Here is a 13,698-nt window from a genome sequence, read left to right on the forward strand (position 1 = left end):
GAGGAGGCTGGTGATCAGGGAGTGGGGTGTCGGGGTTGACAATTGGAGGGGTGGGGGGTATTGGGGAAGCCATCGGGAGGCTAGTCTATTGGGGAAGGGGAGGTGGGGATGGGGAAGTCGGGGCCTGTGATCAGGGGAGTGGGGAATTAGGTTGGGGAAAACCATCGCGAGGCAGGGATGTGGGGATGCTGATCCAGCAGACAGTGCTCAGGGGGAGGGATGGAGTTTGTCTCGGGAGATGAAGACCATGGCTTTGATCTTCCCAATGTGTTTCCCAGTGAGCCTGGCTCCTCAGTCCTGACTGCTCTGAGCTGCTGTTCTTTTCACTGATTGGACAGTTATTGTTAGAGATTCAGACCACAGCACAAATCCCCAGTGTCAAAAATAACTGCAAAGACTGTCAGATCGGAAGATTGAAACGTAACCAACAGAGGAAGTGAAAGAAGGAGCTCAGAGCAGCTGGATGTTTGTTACTGAGACGGGAGAAAATGGTGAACCGTGTTCACTACCTCCAATCTCCCAGCACAGAAGGCACAGTGGGATACAGTCAGGAGGGAGTTATCCTGGGAATCCTCAACAACATTCCAGACTCCATGTAGTCTCTCGGTACCGTGTCAAACACGGACAAGGAAACCTCCTCTGGTTACCACATACCGTCCCCCCCTCAGCTGATGAATCAGTTCTCCTCCATGTTGAACACCACTTGGAGGAAGCACTGAGGGTGGTAAGGACACAGAATGTACTCTGGGTGGGGAATTCAATGTCCATCACCAAGAGTTACTCAGTAGCACCACCACACACCGAGCTGGCTGGGTCCTAAAGGACATCGCTGCTAGACTGGGACTGCGGCAGGTGGGGAGGGAACCAACAAGAAGGAGAAACATACTTGATCTCACCCTCACCAACCTGCCTGTTACAGATGGATCTGTCCATGGCAGTATCAGTGGGAGTGACCACCGCACAGTCCTTGTGGAGATAAAATCCCATCTTCACATTGAGGATACCCTCCATCATGTTGTGTGGCACTACCACCGTGTTAAATGGGATAGATTTCAAACAGATCTAGAAACTCAAAACTGGGCATCCATGAGGCACTGTGGGCCATCAGCAGCAGCAGAATTGTACTCAACCACAATCTGTAACCTCATGGTCCAGCATATCCCCCACTCTACCATTACCACCAAGCCAGGGGATCAACCCTGGTTCAATGAAGAGTGCAGGAGGACATGGCAGGAGCAACAACAGACAGACTGAAAAATGAGGTGTTAACCTGGTGAAGCTACAACACAGAGACTGTGTACCAAACAGCAGAAGCAGCAAGTGATAGACAGAGTTAAACCATCCCACAGCCAATGGATCAGATCTAAGCTCTGCAGTCCTGTCACATCCAGCCGTGAATGGTGGTGGACAATTAAACAACTCACTGGAGGAGGAGGCACCACAAATATCCCCATCCTCAATGATGGAGGAACCCAGCACATCAGTGCATGAGATAGGGCTGAGTACCACAAAGACTTTGTCTCCTGACAACAATCCAGCAATAGTTCTGAAGATTTGTGCTCCAGAACTTGTCACGCCCTGAGCCAAGCTGTTCCAGTACATCTACAACACTGGCATTTATCCAGCAATGTCAAAAATTACCCAGGTATATCCTGTACATCAAAAAACAGGATAAATCTATTCTGGCCTCTTACTGCCCCATCAATCCACTCTCACTCACCAGTAAAGTGATTTAAATTGTTCACAGTTCTATCAAGCAGCACTGACTCAGCAATACCCTGCTCACTGACACTCAGTCTGGGTTCCGCCAGGGTCACTCAGTTCCTGACCTCATTACAGCCTTGATTCAAACATGGACAAAAGAGCTGAACTCCAGAGGTGAGGTGAGAGTGACTGCCCTTAACATCAAGGCATCATTTGAGTGTGGCATCAAGGAGCCCTCACAAAACTGGAGTCAATGGGAATCAGGGGGAAACTCTCCGCTGGCTGGAGTCACACCCAGCACCAAGGAAATTGGTTGTGGTTATTGGACTTTTAAGTTGAACTGTAAGTATTAGTGTCACAAGTAGGCTTACATTAACACTGCAATGAAGTTACCAGGAAAATCTCTAAGTCACCACACTCTGCCATCTGTGCGGCAACACTGAGGGAGAATTTAGCATGACCAATGCACCTAACCAGCAGGTCTTTTAGACTGTGGGAGGGAACCAGAACACCCAGAGGAAACCCAAGCAGACACAGGGAGAACATGCAAACTCCACACAGACAGTGACCCATGCCAAGAATCAAACCCGGGTCCTTGGCACTGTGAGGCAGTAGTGTTAACGAGTGTGTCACCGTGCCACCCAATATGATGAGAAAATGCTTATGGTTAGCGGATTTCAATCTGAGACTGCTTTGGGGCATCACTGCAGGAGTTCGTCAGGATCGTGTCTGAGACACAACCATCTTCAGCTGCTTCAGTAATGACCTTCAGAAGTGGGGATGTTCACTGATGATTGCACAATGCTCAGCACCATTCACAACTCCTCAGATATTGAAGCAGTAACATTCGTGCCACACAAGTACCACGGAATCACCATCTCCAACAAGAGAGAATTTGAACATCTCCCCTTGACATTCAATGTCATTACCATCGCTGAATCCCCCACTGTAAAATCCTGTTGGTTCTGAGTGACCAGAAACTGAACTGGACCAGCCTATAAATACTGTGTCTACAAGAGAAGGTCAGTGGATAGGAATCCTGCAGCCAGTAACTCACATCCTGACTCTCCAAAGCCTGTCCACCATCTACAAGGCACAAGTCTGGAGTGTGATGGAATAGTCTCCACTTGTCTGGATGAGTAGAGCTCCAGCAACACTCCAGAAGCTCAACATCATCCAGGACAAAGCAGCCCCACTTGATTGGCACCCCATTCACAAACATTAAATCCCTCCACCACTGTCGAACAGTGGCAGCAGTGTGTGCCATCTATAAGATGCCCTGCATGAACTCACCAAGGTTCCTGAGGCAGCACCTTCAAAACCCATGACCACTATCATCTGGAAGGACAACAGTAGTAATGACACTAAGATAGGTGGGAAAGTAAGTTATCAAGAGGAGGTAGAGAGTCTGCAAGGGGACAGAGACAAGGGAAGTGAGTGGCTAAACATTTGCAGTACAACCTGGGTAAATGTGAAGGTGTCCACTTTGGCAGGAAGAATAGAAAAGCAGTAAACTATTGAAATGGAGAGAGATTGTACAACTCAGTGCTACAGAGGGATCTGGCTGTCCTGGGACATCAATCACAACAAGTTAGTCTGCAGCTCCAGCAAGTGATTAGGAAAACAAATGGAATGTTGGTGTTTATTACAAGGAGAATGGAATATAAAAATAGGGAAGTTTTACTGCAGCTGTACAGGGTCTCGGTGAGACCACATCTGGAATACTGTGTACAGTTTAGGTCTCCTTATTTGAAAAAGGATACTATTGTGTTAGAAGCAGTTCAGAGAAGATTCACCCGACACATTCCTGGGGTGAGGGGTTACCTCATGAAGAAAAGTTGGACAGGTTGGGCCTGAACCCATTGGAGTTTAGAAGAATGAGAGGTGATCTTATTGAAACATATCAGATTGTGAGGGGACTGACAGAGTGGATACCAGGAGGATGGTGCCTCTTCTGGGGCAGAGTGAGATGAGAATACAGAGGAACAAAGAGAATGAGTGATGTGCCACAGGGATCGATGTTGCGTCCACTGTGATTTGTTGTTTATATTAATGATTTGGATGAGAATATGGGAGGTATGGTTAGTAAGTTTGCAAATGACACCAAGATTGATGGCATAGTGGACAGTGAAGAAAGTTATCTCCAGTTGCAACTGGAATTAGGCTGGTGGGCTGGCGAATGGCAACTGGAGTTTAATTTAGATAAATGTGAGGTGATGTATTTTGGCAGATTGAACCAGGGCAGGACTTACTCAGTTATTGGTAGGGCATTGGGGAGAGTTACAGAACAAAGAGATTGAATGCTTCATGTTCATAGCTCCTTGAAAGTGGAGTCACGGGCAGACAGAGTGGTGAAGAAGGCATTCGGCATGCTTGGTTTCATTGGCCAGAACATTGGATACTGGAATCGGGACATCTTGTTGAAGGTATTCAAAACATTAGTAAGGCCACACTTGGAATACTGTGTACAGTTCTGGTCACCCTGTTATAGAAAGGATATTATTAAACTAGAAAGAGTGCAGAAAAGATTTACTAGGGGGCTACCAGGACTTGATGGTCTGGGTTATAAGGAGAGGCTGGACTTTTTACTCTGGAGCGTAGAAGGCTGAGGGGTGATCTTACAGAGATCGATAAAATAATGAAGGGCTTAAATCAACTAGATATTCAATATCTTTTCCCAAAGATAGGGGCGTCTAAAACTAGACAGCATAGGTTTAAGGTGAGAGAGGAGAGATACAAAGTGTCCAAATGGGCAATCTTTTCACACAGAGGGTGGTGATGTCTGGAACAAGCTGCCAGAGGTAGTAATAGAGGTGAGTACAATTTTGTCTTTGAAAAAGCATTTAGGCAGTTACATGGGTAAGATGGGTATAGAGGGATATGGCCAAATGCAGCAATTGAAGTTAGGGGTTTAAAAAAAAAGGCAGCATGGACAAGTTGGGCTGAAGGGCCTGTTTCCTTGCTGTAAACCTCTATGACTCTATGAGATAAAGTGAGGGAGAAACCGAGAGGAATAGAGGGTGGGAGAATGAGAAGAGACAAAGAAAGAGTGAATGAGAGGGTAAACAAAGAGTGTGAGACAGAAAGGACAAGAAAGGGAGATAGCAAGAGTGTGGTGGATAAAGACAGAGACTAATGGAGAGTTACTCAAAGAGTGAAAGAGATAACAATTGAGGGAGTGATATCAATAGAGTGAGGGAGACAGAGACTGAGGGACAGATATTGAGAGAGGAAGACTGAGAATGAGACTGAGGGACAAATACTGAGAGAGAGAGAGACGGCAAGTGAGGGAGAGATATCGTGAGAATGAGATACAGAGACTGAGGGACGGGGATTGAGAGACTGATGCTGAGAGACAGAGACTGAGAGAGGGAGAGAGAAGAAGAGGAAGTGAAATGTGCTGACGTGGTTTCTCTGGGTCAGACCATTTACAAACTGAGGAACAGGCAGTGAGACTCTCACAGGCTGCAGCTTTATAAAGCAGAGCCCAGAGAAGGGAGAGTTTATCAGTAACCAGGCACAGGGACACGAGCACACACCATGATTTCAGCCATCCAGCTGCTCTGGCCTCTGGCATTCTGCATCGCAGGTACAAATCTCTCTCCTTCCACCTTGAATATTTCCCTGCTCTCCATTTCAATCCAATTCTCCTGACTTGTGATTGAAGGGAAAATGCTGAAAGGAGAGGAACAGTCAGTGTCTCCAATAATATCTCATTGTACAGCCTCTTTCTGTGACAGTTCTTACTTCACTCTGTTTCTCTATTACCCCTCAGGTATCAATGGAGAAATCATCTTGACCCAGACTCCCCCGGTGCTGTCAGTGAGCCTGGGCCAGACCGCCACCATCACCTGTACGGCCAGTCAATCTGTTAGCAATAACTACATGGGTTGGTACCAGCAGCGAGAAGGACAGAAACCGGCTCTGCTGATCTACGATGCAACAAATCGATTCACAGGAGTATCCGACCGATTCACCGGCAGTGGATCTGGGACAAGATTCACCCTGACAATCAGCAATGTTCAGAATGAGGATGTCGCTGATTATTACTGTCAGCAATATAGCAGCTCTCCCTACACAGTGATACAGAGCCTTACAAAAACCCCAATACACACAGCACCACCTCCTGTACTGACACATCCCACAGTTTTATATAATATATAATAATGGACACACAGTCCCACCTCCTGTACTGACACATCCCACAGTTTTATACAATATATAATAATGGACACACAGTCCCACCTCCTGTACTGACACATCCCACAGTTTTATATAATATATAATAATGGACACGCAGCACCACCTCCTGTACTGACACATCCCACAGTTTTATATAATATATAATAATGGACACACAGTCCCACCTCCTGTACTGACACATCCCACAGTTTTATATAATATATAATAATGGACACACAGTCCCACCTCCTGTACTGACACATCCCACAGTTTTATATAATATATAATAATGGACACACAGTCCCACCTCCTGTACTGACACATCCCACAGTTTTATATAATATATAATAATGGACACGCAGCACCACCTCCTGTACTGACACATCCCACAGTTTTATATAATATATAATAATGGACACACAGTCCCACCTCCTGTACTGACACATCCCACAGTTTTATATAATATATAATAATGGACACACAGTCCCACCTCCTGTACTGACACATCCCACAGTTTTATATAATATATAATAATGGACACACAGTCCCACCTCCTGTACTGACACATCCCACAGTTTTATATAATATTTAATAAACACAAAGGCAACTGAACAAATTATTTGCACTGTCCACTACACACTCCAGTCCCTGTGGTGTCCACCCCTCACTGAAGGCCTCGAGTTTCCCCCTTACTCTCCATGTCCACATATGAAGAGCAACTGAAAGATTTATCATCTCAAATTAGAATTCTCAACTCTCCCAACAAAACACAGAGATACTGAGAGAAACAGAGAGAGAAACAGAGTGAGGGAAAGAGTGAGAGAGAAAGATGGGTGAGTGAATGAGTGAGTCAGAGACAGAGGTTTTTGTACAGCTCCTCCACTGGAAGCTGTCAGTGTGCTTTACGTTCGCTAAAGGAACCAAACTCAGACTGAGTAAGTAAAGCTCAATCCTCCGTTATTAACCCTTTCAATGCTGAAACTTTCTCAAACACAAATACTGAATAGTTGAAGGTGTTAGTGAGGAAGCTGCAGTCAATGAAATGGTTGATTGAAGAACACTGTGTAGAACAGGGAGTCCAGCTGTATTTCTTTCCTTCCATTCCCCCCTTTAAGCAGCAAGATATAAGTAAGCAGCTTTTACCCACCGTGTGGAGGAGATCTGGACGTTTGCAGACTGTGTTCACATTCCTGCAGCATGGAGTGAAATCACTCTCTAGACTCCTGTCAGTCTCAGTGTGACACACACAGGCAGAGTTTGATGTGAAGTTGAACTCTCTGTCTCACTCTCTGATATAACTGATCACAGCAGCAGCACAGTCAGACACCGAGGTGCCACCTGCCCCAGCTTTCACTCTGCTCTCTCCACTCCCTGCTTATCTCTTGCTGAAGTTCTGATGACAAACAGCCACAGCAGGGCTCACAATCCAGTGGCTTCAGTGTTCCAGGCTTTTGGGGAGACTCTCTGTTACTTTCTCTTTGGGATGAGTTCAATCCAATATTTATCCCGGATCCAACATCACTGAAAATGCTGATTGTTCTCATTGCTGTGTGTGGGATCTTGCTGTGTACATGCTGTGACCAGTCCTCAGACAGGGTCCCTCATTTGTTAACTTCTTGAACCGGATCCCAATTTTGTTTTCCTCTGGGTGAGGAGTAATCAGCTGGAATCCCGCCCTCGATTGGTCACAACAGGGTTCATTTCAAATGGATCCCTTCACCCGTGGAAACCTTACACAGTCCATGTAGTTTTTTATTAGCCATTGAATCCCTACAGTGCAGGAGGAGGCTATTCAGTCCATTGACAGAATTACGAGGGACAGAGATTGGGTAGATATGAGGAAACTTTTCCCCTTAATCACAGAGGCAGCAGATTTTGAGAGACGTGAGGGAAATCTTTTCACCCGATTCTCCAAAAGAGCTTCTTACCCAGGCTCCCTGTAACCCTGCGCATTTACCATTGCTAACCCACCTGAAGAACACACTCGGGGTAATTTAGCATGGCCAATCCATCTAACCTGCAGAGCTTTGGAATGGGGGAGGAAACTGGTGCACCCCGAAAAATGTCTCAACTCACATTCTGTCACCCCAGCACCAGTACACACAGCTCAGGGATACAGTTGGAATTTTAACCCATTTCCCTGTTGTTTCCTGAAATGTAACAAACAAACATGTCTTTCACCCAGAATCAGTTTACTTTGAATTCAGACCATTTCCACATTCTGGGATATAACTCAACAGGAGATGGGTTTTGGATTCTGCTGAGATGTGACAATCAGTCTCCATTGTCTCCATAACCACAGGAGATTAAAGTTTCTATTTTCTGTTTGAAGAAGTCCCTGACACCTTTCAGGTGTGATATTCCATCGACTCTCACGTCCTTCAAAATCTGCTGCCTCTGTGATTAAGGGGAAAAGTTTCCTCATATCTACCCTATCTCTGTCCCTCGTAATTCTGTCTTTCTGCAGTTATACAGGGCCTTGGTGAGACCACACTGGGAATAATGTGTACGGTTTTGCTCTCCTTATCTGAGGAAGGATATTTTTGGGAGAGAGGGAGTGCAGCAAATGTTTACTGGAATGATTTCTACGAGAATGGGATTGATGTAGGAGGGGAGATTGAGTTGGTTAAGATTATATATTTTTAAAAGTTTCTTTATTAGTCATAAATAGGCTTACATTCACACTGCAATGAAGTCACGGAGAAAATCCCTGCGTGGCCACATTCTGGAGCCTCTTCGGGTATTCTGAGGGAGAATTTAGCTTGGCCTAACCTGCACACCTTTTGGACTGTGGGAGGAAACCGGAGCACCTGGAGGAAACCTACGCAAACACGGGGAGAATTTGCAAACTCCACACAGACAGTGACCCAAGCTGGCAATTGAACCTGGGTCCCTGGCACTGTGAGGCAGCAGTGCTAGCCACTGTGTCACCGTGCTGCCCCCACTGCAGGTCAGAAGAATGAGGGGGGATCACATAAAAACCTATAAAATTCCAACAGGACTCGTCAGGATAGATACAGGAAGCATGTTCCCAATGCTGGGAGCGTCCAGTTTGAGGGATCATAGTCTGAGAATATGGGGGAAACCTTTTAGGACTGAGGTGAGGAGGAATTCCTTCACCCAGTGAGGGGTAAACCTGTGGAATTCACTCTCACAGAAAGCAGTTGAGGGCAAAATATTGTACATTTTCAAGAAGGAGTGAGATTTAGCTTTTGGGGTGAATAGGATGAAAGAATTTGGTGAGGAAGACAGGATCTGGCTCCTGATTGGATGATCAGCCATGATCATGATGAAGAGTGGAACAGGCTCAAAGGGCCAAATGGCCTATTCCTGTTCCTATTTTCTGTGATTCTATGCAGACCAGCATTTATCACCCATCCCTAATTGCCCTGGTGAAGATGGTGCTGAGGTGGTGGAATAAGTTCTACTCCAATGAGTATCGGCCCAACTTGCTCAAGCTTTCCTCATAAGACAATCCCTTACTCGGTGGAATCAGCCGAGTGAACCATCTCTGAACTCTTTCCAATTCTCCTGTATCTTTCCTTAAGTAAGGAGACCCTAAGTGTCCACAATAATCTAAGTGTGATTTTCCCAATGTGCTGTAGCAAAACATCCCTCCTTTTATACTCATCCTCATTGGAATAAAGAGCAACATTCCATTCGTCTTCCTAATTTTTTTCTGTTCCTGGATGCAAAGACACCCAGATCACTCGATAGAATCTCTCCAGTTTACTAGTATTCTGCTCTATCCTTCTGCCCAAGTGGACAACCTCACATTTTCGTGTATTATTCTCCATCTGTCAATGTTTTCTCACTCACTGAACCTATCTCTATTCCTTTTCAGACTCCGTATCCTCCTCACAACTTGCATTCCTTCTTTTCATTTTATCATCAGCAAATTTAGTGACAATCCTCTCATTCCCTTCATCCAGCTCATTAATATAGATTGTAGAGTTAAATCCCAAACAACAACCATCTTCCTTTGTGCCGGGTATAACTCCAACCAGCGGAGAGTTTTCCCCCAATTCCCATTGGCTCCAGTTTTGCGATGGCTCCTTGATGCCACATTTGCTCAAATGCTGCATTGATGTTAAGGGCAGTCTCTCTCACCTCACCTCTGGAGTTCAGCTCTTTTCTCTATGTTTGAAACAAGGCTGTAATGAGGTCAGGAGCTGAGTGATCCTGGAGAAACACAAACTGAGTGTCAGTGAGCAGATTATTGCTGAGTAAGTGCTGCTTGGTATCACTCTGGATATGTTCAGATCACATTGCTGATGATCGAGAGTAGACTGATGGGGTGGTTATTGTGCGGATTGGATTTGTCCTGTTTTTGTGCACAGTTCATAACCGGGTAATTTATCACAATGTTGGGTTGATGCCAGTGTTGTAGATGTACTGGAACAGCTTGGCTAGGGACACAGAAAGTTCTGGAGCACAAGTCTTCAGGACCTCCGGAGGAGGTCGAGATGGATCATCCACTCGGAACTTCTGGCTGAAGATTGCTGCAAATGCTTCAGCCTTATCTTTTGTACTGATGTGCTGGGTTCCTCCATCATTGAGGATGGGGATATTTGTGGTGCCTCCTCCTCCAGTGAGTTGTTTAATTGTCCACCACCATTCACGGCTGGATGTGACAGGACTGCAGAGCTTAGATCTGATCCATTGGTTGTGGGATGGTTTAACTCTGTCTATCACTTGCTGCTTCTGCTGTTTGGCACACAGTCTCTGTGTTGTAGCTTCACCAGATTAACACCTCATTTTTCAGTATGTCTGTTGTTGCTCCTGCCATGTCCTCCTGCACTCTTCATTGAACTGAAAGCAGCAGAGAATCCACAGAAACAGACTGATGTTTGTCTGATGTGTCTGTGTGTTTATTAGTTATCTGAGCAGATAGCAAGAGTTTCAGCAGCAACAAAGATGTTTCTCTAGTTCACCTCCCACTTTCCCCATCCACTTCCAAAATCCTTACGGGGAAAGGGCCAGCACCTGTCACATCCCCCCTCTAAACTACAGGCCTCCCATCTTTCAGATGAGACAATCTGATATCTGCCCTCTCAGGGGGTGTAAAAGATCCCATGGTACTATTGGAAGAAGAGCAGGGGAGTTCACCCCGGTGAACTGGTCAATATTCATCCCTCAATCAACATCACTACAAATCTGCTTATCTGTTCTTTCTCAGTCTGCCCCCTGGGATCTTGCTGTGCACAATGAACTGTAAAACACTTTGGGACATTCTGAGGTGCTGACAGGTGCTGTAGAAATGTAATTCTGTCTTTGAGGTTGGAGATTCCTGATTCTGACTCTCTCCCATTGTCCACACACTCGCACCCTCCAGAGTTCATGGGGTCATTCGGAGCAGTGACCCTGTCTGACCCCTGGACACTGAGACTAATTCTAGCCTCACCCTTGACCTCAGCCCAGTGCTGGGCTGTAAGGTTTGAAATGAAATCTAGAAGCTTCGACACCGGCCAATGGGAATCCTGTGTGAAGTGTGTTGATCCAAGTCTGCTCCAATGTTCTGGGATAAAGTTCTCCTGATCTGTGTGTGATCTGAGGTTTGTTGATGCTCAACCTGTTTCCCCCAGACAGACTGAGCAATAGTTCCAGCTTCCTGATTGGTTAACAATCTGTTAAAGGGACACTGTGTCTTTAAATACTCTCACTATTAACCATTTCAGTGCTGAATTTCTAGTAACCTTCTTTACAAATGTTTCAGTAACATTGTAAAATGATTTAACCAGCTTCAAATCAAACCTTTACCCCCGGATACTGAACTAGTTTGAAATCCAACATGCCATTTTCTCTTGGATCCCACCAGCTTTTAATTTTAAACAATGGTACAGAGTTATCCGTCCTCCAGTCCACCCACACCACTCCTGTAGCCAGAGAGGATTGGGAAATAATAGTCAGAATCTCTGCTATTTCTTCCTTTTTTTCCCTTCGCATCCTGGGATACATTTCACCCGGGCCTGGGAATTTCTCCATTTTAAAAGATGATAAACACATTAATATCTCCTCGCTCACTATCATTATCCCATTAATTATTTCACAATCCCTCCCCTCCTGAACTACAATGTCAACTTTGTCCCTCCCACTTGTGATATTTGATGTAAATTATTCATTCAGAACTATCTCTGTGTCTCCCCCCTCCACACACAAGTTACCTTTTTGCTCTCTAATTCGCTCTATTTAATCCTTAGTTATTCTCTTTGCAATGTCCCACGCTATTGCTTGATGAACATATATGTCCTGAACTCTGTCTCCAGGTCGAATATCCTCCCACTGCTCTGACACTGATTTACCTTCAAGTTGCTGTTTCCGGTTCATTTTGGCAAATTCCGGTTTAGTGAAATTGGCCTTTTCCCAATTTAAAACGTTTCCCCTTGATTGATCTTTCCCCTTTTCCATAGCTACTCTAAATCTAACTGTATTATGATCACTATTACCCAAATGCTCTCCCACTGATACATCTTTCACATGCCGAGTTTCATTCTCTAAAACAAAGAACAAAACAGTCCAGGAAACAGGCCCTTCGGCCAACGAGCCCGTGCCGCCATTTTAACATTATGAGTCCCCCCTCTACCCATGACCCTTGTCTATGCTTTTGGCATTCCACATTGAGGGAAAACTAATTTAGGGTCAATTTGTTACACCGCCAAAACTGCTAAAACTGCCCCTTCCCTTGTTGGGATTGTTCCGTATGGGTTAAAAAAGTTCCCCTGGAATGGATTTTCAGAATTCTGCAACATTGAAACATTGACACTGATTTGATCCCAGTTAATATTCGGGATGTCGAAAGCCTGAAAATGGCAGTGATTAAAATTCCTTCTCTTCTCTTCCAGCCCGTGAGAATTCACAACCCACGCTGACCCTGCTGCCCCCCTCCCCGGAGGAGGTCAAGACCAAGGGCACTGCCACCCTGGTGTGCCTTGCCGATCACTTCTATCCCGATGAGGTGGAGGTGAAGTGGAAGAAGGATGGTGCAGCCATTTCCAACGGGGTTCAGACCAGCAACTACCTGCGAGCTTCGGACAACACCTACAGCGTCAGCAGCCTGCTGACCCTCTCTGGCTCCGACTGGGAGTCCAACGCTCGCTTCTCCTGTGCCCTCACCCACGTGAGCCTCTCCTCTCCCCTCAGCAAGAGTGTCAGGAGTTCAGAATGTGCCTAGAGTGTTAGAGACAGTCCACAGAGGAGACACAACTTGGAATAGAACAGGGGTGAGCTGGGAGGGCAAAGGTCATTGTCAGCATTGAATTACAACTCTCTTCCTTCCTGGGACTGAGTCTGAGACACTTCTGAGGGTCAGGGGTTAAAGAACATTATTGGAATACCGTAGAGGGAGCTTTATTCTGTATCTAACCCGTGCTGTTCCTGTCCTTGGAGTGTTTGATGGGGACAGTGCAGATTTGTGATAACAAGTAAAACCTCTCGAAGATGCTGAAGACTGTCAGCTGTACAGAAATAATGTGACCCTCTGAAGTATCTGCTTCAGTAAACCAGACCTCCTTCCTGCTCACCCTGCAGTTACAATTGAAGCTTTAGTCACTGTTTAAAGGGACAGGATTCTCATGTTATTGAGAAAATCTCCACAAGTGTTTTAATAAACCTCCATTCTCCCTGTGAATTTCTCCAGCTTCCTCTGGCTGGGCTGTTTATTCAAGTCTTTTTTCTGTCAATGTCAATGTGTAAAAGGTAATAAACATTAAGAATATTCAGTATATGTCTGGTGAGTGCTTTGGAAATGTCCCACCTCCCCATCAGCTGATTGGCTGCATTTCACCAAGTGATTGTCCTGATTGGCTGCTTGGA

General features: G+C 45.5%; 1 gene segment (V, D, J or C); it reads left to right on the forward strand.

Moving 5' to 3' along the window:
- Window positions 1–5,244: 5,244 nt before the first annotated feature.
- On the forward strand, window positions 5,245–13,264 carry LOC145348464 (Ig kappa chain V region Mem5-like). The segment is given in 4 exon segments: window positions 5,245–5,293; window positions 5,480–5,785; window positions 6,786–6,821; window positions 12,729–13,264. Coding segments are annotated over 4 exon segments (720 nt in total).
- Window positions 13,265–13,698: the final 434 nt, after the last annotated feature.

Source organism: Carcharhinus amblyrhynchos, chromosome 9 (assembly GCF_965287045.1).
Source record: "Carcharhinus amblyrhynchos chromosome 9, sCarAmb.v2.hapA, whole genome shotgun sequence".
NCBI classification, from domain to species: Eukaryota; Metazoa; Chordata; class Chondrichthyes; order Carcharhiniformes; family Carcharhinidae; genus Carcharhinus; species Carcharhinus amblyrhynchos.